Raw genomic sequence first — 9,331 nt, 5'->3', positions numbered from 1 at the left:
GGAAATGGGGGCTCTTCATACGTGCTCGTCGGAGACCAGGTGTCTTTTGCCCTAGGACCCCGACCAAACTTGGCGTTGAGAAGGTTCCGTGGCGGGTAACGCGCTTTCCGATCTCGGTCATTCCCAAAGTGACTGACGGGTCGGCGCAGGATCCAGTTCTCCGGAGCGCACTTCACGCTTTCCACCCCATACACTGGCTCTCCAGATTCTAATATGCTGTACGGTTGTCTCAATCCCTCTGGCCACGCTCGTTGGACAATGTCGGAAGAGCTGTTTCGCAGCTCGGGATACCCATTTGCGCTTCGAAATGAAAGGCCGTTGAACCCCACGTGATTGGCCGTCCTCTGAGACACCACGCCGTTCCCGCTCGATGCAAACGGCTGGTCAAGTGCAACCGCGACCATCGGTATGGGCCCTTGATGAAGTCCCTCCAAATTTAGCAGACTCTGTGCAGTACTTGCACGGTGGGAATCTGAAAGGCACGCAGCAGGGACTTCAACGTAACGTTCCTCATAAGGCAGCTCCATTATAGGACGATGGGATGGCGGTGACGTGGATATCCTGACCATTCCGTCCGCATCTGGTAGAGCAGGACCGAGTCGTTTTCTCACCTCATCAGACAGTCTTCGCTTTGCGCTTTGACGACATGCTGTCGCGAAGTGAATGTTCCTCTTAACGAAACCGAAGTCCTTTGGCGGCTTAATCTGATACCCCAAAGACGCAAAGACAGCAGCGAAATCGATGCTGCTTAATGGGTTGGCGGCAAATCCGTGAACCTTCCCACCTCGGCAACGCACTGCCTCGAACTCAGAGAGAAGATCGTCAACGCTCAGCAGAGTGCTCCTTCTTCGACGAGTCTGCCATTGGCCGAAAAGCATGTCTGCCAACCACTTGCCATGATTGTTCTCGAGAAACACGACGATTACAATATCAGCAAGGCCCTGATCTACCATATATTGCGGAAGGACAATACTACTGAGCCAGTTCTTTCCAACTGATGCGTTATCCGACACAACGATCTTAATTGACTCGCCCTTACACCGGACGAGGTGGTCGATCAGAATCATTTCAATTATCGCAGAGGCATTTTTCGACCCGGTCCCTTGTTCATGGGAAAATATCACGGCGTCCTTGGTCACTGCGCTCACATGCGCGTTCACATCGAAGCGCCATCTTGTGATATCTGCAGACGCATTGACCACAAAGTGGGGAAGATCAACTTTTGTCATATCGTCCTGATGCGTGACGACGGCATGGTTCTGCAGTGAAGTCCAGCCATCTCCGCATACATTTAATCTTCGGTAACTATTTTCAGTGTCTCGAAAAAAGTCGCTCCATTCCTTCACAGCGGCCCGGATCATGGCGTCTCTTTCGTTGTGCTCAACAAACATTCGTAACACCTCTCTCTCTTGGAAATGTTTTGTTTCAATATTACAAATAAATCTGTCCGAACTTTCTTGCAAATCCTCCTGAAAAGGCCTCTGGAGACTGCAGAACTGCTCTTTGTAGCTCTGCTCCAGTTGCTTAGATTCGAAATGAAAGTGAAGGACCGCATATTTCAACGTCTTACAGTTTGGACAAGCGTTGTGGTCGCTTTGGTTAAACTCAATGGCGCACTTGCGTACCTCCAGGTACTTGTCTACCATTCGTTGCAATGTTGACTGAGACAGCTGGCCATCAACGTCTTCATCGTCATCAAGAGCCTTCGCTAACACTTTTCGGAGTTTCTCCTTGGTATTGATTTCTGGCGAATAAACTCTGCAGATGTTGAGACGATTTGAGCCCGCAGGATCGGCGCGCAAGACCATATCCAGATGGTTCTCGACTTTTTCGCGGATTATGTCAGGGTATCTGTTCATGGGATGCCCGCCGTGCTTCCTGTACCCTTCGACACCTCCCTCAATAAACCCACGATGCTCAACTGAAGGGTCATTGCACATAGCCTGGAGCGCAATACGAACGTCGGACACATGTTCCTTTGAGATAGTGTAGAGGGCTGAGAGGGCTGAGTCACAAACTTTGGTTGGCGAGTTGCTGAGGGCGCCAAACATGACGTTGAGAAGGTGCCGATTTTCGTTTCGCCGCGGATTCAACTCCCTCGCACAACGTGAGAATGAGTTGTACTCGTTTGTCAGAAATACTATGTTCAAATCCTGCAGACAGTGCTCGCTACAACCGCAATCGAACGTCGGCAGGTCATCGATCACCGGGTACCCTAGACGATCTCCCACTCTTCGGTGCTGCCTCAATCGAATACCGGCTGTGTCGACGATACAGAACAGCTCTTGCTCGCTGAGTACAGTAGACAACTCTCCGAAATACGTGGTCTTCTTTCTGCCGTAGAGAAATTTGCGCGAGACATCGAGTAGACAACAGATTGCCTCTGTGCATAGTTTTTCGGGCGGGCATTTCGTACCGCTCGGCGCGTCCTCTAGTCCGTACAAGAATGGCAGTACCCTGACGACAAAGTCGGCAAACTTGCGCAGTGAACGCTTTTGACCCGTTGCGTTTGCGTCTGCATCGATTTCTCTCTGTTCCCGAGAAAGAGCAACGAACCCCACATAAGAACCTCCGATTCCTTTGCGCCTCGTCTCAACCAAGCCAGAAGTGTTCTGGATATTGGCATGCATCCGCTCTGCAATTTGATGAATCAGCCTCAGCTCTTCGAGAAGAAACAGTTTCTCAGGATCGATAGCAATACATGTAAAGCAAAAACGGCGACAACAGTGCCATATTGAAGTTGGGAACGTGTCTTTATATGCCCGGAACGCTGCCTGTGCCCGTTGTTCCATGGTCCGCAGTACCACAACGCCACTTGTGATTGAGCTAGCATCAAACTTGTGAACACTCTCTGCTCCCTCCGCGCTGGTACTCCTCGGCACGACATCGTGATATGGGCCGCGCCTTGTCCATTCAACGAATAGCTTGCAGATTGAACGGCCCATGTCCATCTTCTGACGCCATGCCCTGTCCGTTCCACCGAAGTGCCGCTCGCGTTCTGAGGGGCTCATTTCGTATATATGGTCCCATGCCTCTTGAGGAGCCCGCGGGGCAGTTTCATAATCTACTTCTGTACTTGACAAGATGGACTGAGAAGTACGTTGGCGAAGTGGTGCGGACATCGGATGGTGTTGTAGCAGCGAGAGAGGGCACGCGGGTGGTTGCAGTTCCTTCGACAGGTTGAAGGAGCAACAAGCGTTCGAAGGGAGGACAGCGGAAGGGAGAAGGAGTGGCGGAGAAGCTGATCACGACGGGGATGCGACGTCGCAAGAGCGCACGTCGAGAGCAAAAAGCGAAGAACCGCTCTGGTGAGCAGCTTCGAGAATAACCAACTGCAAGTTGGCGTTGACAAAGCAGGGGAGGGAGGCTGAGTGGAAAGAGCTGGATCAAAATCGAAGTGCGGAACAGAAGAACAGAAGGAGAAAGCGGACGTGCAGTGTCGGCACCGCTCGGTGCTGATGAAGCATGAAATTGAGACGCATGTCCATGTCATAGATTTACAGGCGGTCCAGTCCATGTCCAGATGGACACCAAACTTTACAAGACTCACCAATCCAGCGGCAGCCTGAGAGATTACAGTGCCCTGCTCCAATAAATTGGGCGGTCACATTCTACAATAAGTAAATCACGCAATTCAAAATTTCCTGTACGTCTTCAGAAACGGCGAGCACCATGGCGGTGGCGGGGTCAGGCAGAAGCGGATGGGACCGGGCGGGCTTCGATGGCGGAAGGCAGAAGGGCGTAGGTGGCGGCGGCGAAGCAGCGGGCTACGTGGGGCTGAGAGGTTCCGCTGCGCGGCAAGCACGGGTCGTTTGGTGGTGTAATTGGCGTCGGAGAGGGTAGCGGCGGCAGTATGGGAGCCCAGGTGGGTGGCGGCGGGCGGGGTGGAGGACAGCGATTGGGCTAGGACGGAATGCTGCAGCGGGCGGCGCAGGAGAATGTGCGCAGACGGGAAGGGGCGGGGAGTCGGCTTTTCGAAAGGGGTTAGAAGAGTGGGAGAGAATTGGAGATGCTAGCGCAGTGGGAGTGTGGGGAGGAGGCAGAGGCCTTCCAAGGCGTTGGTAGTTAGCTCAACGGAGGCGGCGAGGGATGGCCGCCGCGGCATGGTGGGTGGGAGGGCAGAGAGAGGGAAAAGGATATGAGCAAAGCAAGGAAGAATGTGATTAACGAAGTGGTGGAGATTCGAAGTGGTGGGTATAGAGGGGGAATAGAGGTAACTGGATGCCGGCGGGGGTCAAGAGGCAGGAAAGAACTGCGTGGAGTAAAAGTGACGACATTGGATGGATTGTGGATCTCTTTTAGAAACATGGACGGCAAAGATCAAAAAGGCCAAGGGAGAAGAGATTGAAGGTGTAGAAGGAGAATTTAGCGGCACCTGTGGGGTGTCGGAGGAGTGCTGTATGACCGAGGGACTCTGATGGGTGATTGCTTGTGGCCAAGACGAGGAGCAGCGGGCAGTATCCATACACACAGACACGCACAGACAATCACAGACATGCAATCACATACACACAAATGTTGATTAGACGGCAGAGACAAGTGAGCTCCTTGCGCGCTATGCGCACCGATCCTATTATGTTACCCGTGAAGTCAAAGAGAGTGGTTAAATAAATCTCTTCTCTGAAGTTTAGTCTTTCTCTCCACGTCTTACTCCAGCACGTTTTCGCTCAGGAATCAGACGCCATATCCCAGTCGTCTGCATCTCATCATACTGCCATCCAACCATGTTATGTGTGCACTTACTGCGTCTTACTGCGTCTCCGAAATGTGGTCCCACCTTCACGTCCCACACTCGCACACTGTTTTCCAGGATGTAGATACTGCAAGTATTCTGTTCGCACTTTTCGCAACCATAACCACTCTTTCCGCGCTTCCAGAAAATAAACGAACGACCTGTAGCCCCGTCATTATGTCCCTCACTCCGAAACTGGCATCGAATGGTCAGTAAACTACATGTCTTCAGTGCGCACTTATGGCAACAGTACGCACCCGATTCATGTGTCCAGACATTCTCCTACATGATTTACTCGTAGAATATGACCGCCCCCAATAAACGGACAGCTATTGATGGAGGAGACTGGTAGTGTAATGCGAGGGTGCACGTCTCCAGAATGTTTCTGAGTTACGCAGAAAAAGTTGCTCAAACTTTCGGCAGCACCTTGGGAACCTTTGAAACTTCAGAAACATTCATCAACCTTTTCAAAGATGCCGGATCGCATTACAGCTCCGATCGAGGGTGGATGGAAATATTCCATCATTGAGGCCTTGCTTGCAGGATCCAACAAGGTCCACCACCGGGACCAATGGGAGTGCCGTTTGAGGCGAATATCAGAAAAATCAATTGTCAACCAGGATTTTACGGAGCCATGAGCCCTGGTAGTGGGACCAAAGTTGTATGGCTCTGGGTCACAGGCTCTGGTGCCCAGGGCCATTATTGGGACGTATTCTCCTGAATGCGACTCTCTCACCCCTGCGAAACCTCTCGCTTGCGACATTGAGGAGGACAAGGTCCAGCACATCAAACGTTGCCACCGCGACGAAAACATAACCCGTCGTGTATTTAATTATTTTATTCGTTTAATGCTTAATTCCGCCCTCTCTCCCCGCACTCACCCCACTCACCACCTCCGCCACCTCCTTCACAACCATTCCGTATACCCTTCTCGACACCGGCGAAGCCCGCACCCCGATCCCAACGGGCACCTGCTCAAGACACTCCCCCGCGCCACGATCCCCTCCAGCTTTTCAACTGCGTCCGCACCTCGCACCTGTCTCACCTCCAAGTACCGCTGCAGCGGTGCATGCACCCACCCCACCAATTCCCCGTGCACGTCCTCCGTCCACTTCCTCCGTGCACGTCCGCTTGCGCCCCGACCGCCACAAGCTCCATCTTGATCCCCTCCATCTTGATCCCCTCCATCTTGATCCCCTCCAACCCTCCCCCAGCCCTTAACACCCCGAGTAACAACGTCTGCGCCTTCAACCTGCTCACCGCCTTTCCTTCGCTGAACACCCGCTCCAACGCCGCCCTTATGGCCACCGTCCCAAACCCCTCCTGCCACGCCCTGACAACCCTCTCCACATCCCACTCCGCCGCCGCCCTCAACCTCCCCTCGCACGCTCGTCCTCGCACGCTCGTTCCGCCGCCATCACCCACCGCAACCCTCCCCTCTCCTGACACCCTCCCGCCACGTGGCTATGCATCTCAAGAAAATTGAACAGGGGCGTAGAAAGGGCATTCTTCAGGAGATGAGGAGGAGGAAGAGGAATAGCATACATATCACGAGTTGCTGGGCCCGTTCCCCAACTTTCGACGTCGGATTTGTGCTCTTCTTGTTCCTGTGGGGTGCGTGCTACGTGCTGCAGGAGCGCATGGTAAGGTTTTATTGAGATGGTTGAATGCTGAATGTTGCTAAAGTCTGGAACGGCATTGTCGGGGAGCTGTGCGATACAGTGTTACATGTTCACCGAAAGAAACAAATGAATCACGGGCATGCAGGAATATGGTTACTTCACTTGAGATTTATCTCTGCTGTGTCCACGCAATGTCAAAAAACGTAGAGAACTGAACATAATGTACCGGGGGTTGCCCACCCGTCTCATCATTCGGTCAGGCCCCCACACCTAGCGATACTAGCGCGTTGATCGACGTACACGATCCCCTTGTCTCATTGCCCCTTTTTACGAACAGGTAATGCGACTTAGTCCAACTCTATCTCGTTCCTCATCTCAGCCAGAAGCCCCCGAAAACCCCTTGCGACAACCTTGGCTGAACATCATGTCCACCTGCCCGTCGCCGTCATAGTCCGCCGCGCGCACGTTGTACCCTCGTGTGCCCTCGCGTGGTCCCCACCTTGGCGGCACCTCCGGCAGCTGCAGATGCAGAATTTCTGCATTTATATTGCTGAAATTCTCGTTCGCGTAAGCTCTGTATTCTCAAATATATCATGAGCTATGACCTAAAAGGTACAAAGGCACCCGTTGTTGCCCCAGGGGCAACAGTAGAAGTACAGGAGAGGGGATAGGGGGCCATAAATATGGAACAAGGCCATAAATGTTTCTGAAAAAATCAACTTCCAACAACGCATTATGTTTGAATTTTTGGGATACACATGATGCGAGAATTCTTTTGTGGAATTTACGTTTCCTGCACGTACCCTAAATGTCGTACGCCGTGCCCGCGAATTCGAAACGTCAGCTCACTCAAACTTGAATGAGATAACTCTGAAGGACTCTACAGGTAACATCAACTACAACTGACACCTGAGAACATGGGCATCGAAATTTTGGAGGAGGCGGACGCGTGGAGAACAGATGGCGACGGTGAATTTATGCATGTAGCGGTTGTGTACCGAGACGGGGAAGATATCTTTGTCGCGCGCATTGAAAACCCGCTTTACAAGGATGGAAAGCTCGATCTTAGTGGGGTGGACAGCTTGAGGGTCCCGACTGATGCAGTGTACCCCAAATTTGAGGCTGGTTTAACCGTGGCGAATTGCGCCTCGTCGCAGTGCCATAGAAAGCAACCCGTGCTTCTCTGCTATGGGCCCGGAATGAAGGACAACATTGCTCGGCTTATTTTGCAAGAGGCTCACGTTGGCGAGCTTCTCAAATCCAATCAGCACCCAAACATTGCCAAGTACTGGGGCTGTGACGTAAAGAATGACCGCATTGTTGCCTTGTGTTGGCAGAAGTACAGATCTACGTTAGCAGAGAGGATGCTATCTCCAGTGAAACGAGATGTTGCTTTGAAATGGCTTGAAGGAGTACAGGAAGGAATTTTGCATCTTCACTCTCTTCGATTGTGTCATAACGATATTAATCCCAGTAACATCATGATCAGTGAAGAAAATACGGCAGTCATCATAGATTTCGACTCATGTCGTCCGGAAGGAGAGCCGTTAGGGGATAAATCTGGCACAGAGGGTTGGGCGGACAGCTCCGCAACGCTTTCTCTACCCGGCAATGATCAATACAGTTTCGAGCGAGTGAGAGATTTTGTTTTAGAGAATCTCAAAGGATAAAGTTACTCATGGGGATGCGGGAGGAACCGTCAATTTCGGAGCAACGGATCAGTGCTCTTCGCTGTCGTCAGGTCCGACGTTACGAGGGGGGTAGAGTGGCCCAAATTTCGTCTCCAAAGATGTGCGATCTGCTGCCGGAATGACACCGTGTATATATAACATGTGCGAACAGGAGCCAGCCGCGTTGCGATTGACGCACGACATGTAATACACGATCTACAGCTCGCACTGGCATCATCCGCTGATCAGGGAGGCCATGGAGTGGAGAAGCGTGTTCACGCGTGTATATCGGAGAAAGATACCGCCTTGGCGAGCTTGCAAGGGCTGGAGCGAGTCGCGGAAGTGAGAAGAGCTAAAATTCCTTCTAACTGCCGGAGTGCAGAATGCACCCAGAGAATGACAAATTACGGATCATTTGAAGCTGAATTGGAGCCAAATGAAACGGAGTTCGAAGACATGACTGCCTAGTGCTTTTCACAGACAACAAATTCACCAACGGCGGGAGACAACGCCTGTACTATTACTGCAAAGTTACATCGAAATACTGGGAAGGTTGTGAATCCTCCTGCTGTTGTCGAAAAAGCGTCAGGGCGGAAACACTAGCGAAAACCGATCGCACATGAAAGAGAAAGGACTGAAGTGTGCCATAACATGCAGGGCTAAACAGGCCGGTCAGCATGGAGGAGGTCCAAACAGAGTGCTGTAGCGACAAGTGCAAGTCCTCGGACGATGACGACGATGATTGGCTTTTCAAGTTTGAATCAGAGGGGAAGTATCGAGATAAGACACTATGGCACCCGTTTATCCGAGTTGCAAAACTGGCTGCGGAGGCGATATTTCTCGTGTTGGTCTTGGATGAGCTAGACACGTCAGGACTTAGCCAAAAGCGAGGATCGAGGGAAGGGAGTGCAAGCACGCATTCAAAATCTTACGCGTTCCCTGGAGGGTTTGAATCCATTGGAGATAAAGAACTGTGATGATTACTGCGAGTAGATTGTCGGACAAAACCGATGTTCAAATCGTTGCTTGTGCGAGATGGGTAATGCGCATCAGTGAATCTGATTGTAACGCACGATAGATGCTTTTGCATGGAAATCTTAACGGTGCTAAAAGGAAAGGGCGGGGTTATAAGCGGGGGGAATTGTGAACTTTGCGGGAGATTTGCAATAGTGCTGGGAGACTTTGTGGGCACGCAATAAAGACTCGCCACTGTGGCGATGGAGTTCATTGGTGCAGTATACGCAAAGAATTATTTACGTTTGCAGATATGGAAGCTCCTGATGCGGCCTGGCTGAATGCTACCGTGC

The 9,331-nt window shown here is 51.8% G+C and overlaps 1 protein-coding gene; it reads left to right on the top strand.

The window, feature by feature from the left end:
* Nucleotides 1–7,718: 7,718 nt before the first annotated feature.
* On the top strand, nt 7,719–9,031 carry CHC_T00005298001 (hypothetical protein). XM_005716774.1 is given in 2 exon segments: nt 7,719–8,024; nt 8,025–9,031. 1 exon segment carries the CDS (start codon nt 7,719–7,721, stop codon nt 8,022–8,024), a length of 306 nt encoding a protein of 101 aa, XP_005716831.1. The 3' UTR covers nt 8,025–9,031.
* Nucleotides 9,032–9,331: the final 300 nt, after the last annotated feature.

Source organism: Chondrus crispus, genomic scaffold (assembly GCF_000350225.1).
Source record: "Chondrus crispus Stackhouse genomic scaffold, scaffold_280, whole genome shotgun sequence".
NCBI classification, from domain to species: Eukaryota; Rhodophyta; class Florideophyceae; order Gigartinales; family Gigartinaceae; genus Chondrus; species Chondrus crispus.
The sequence above is the reverse complement of the archived record's forward strand: the minus strand, read 5'-3'. Positions and strand labels throughout refer to the sequence as shown.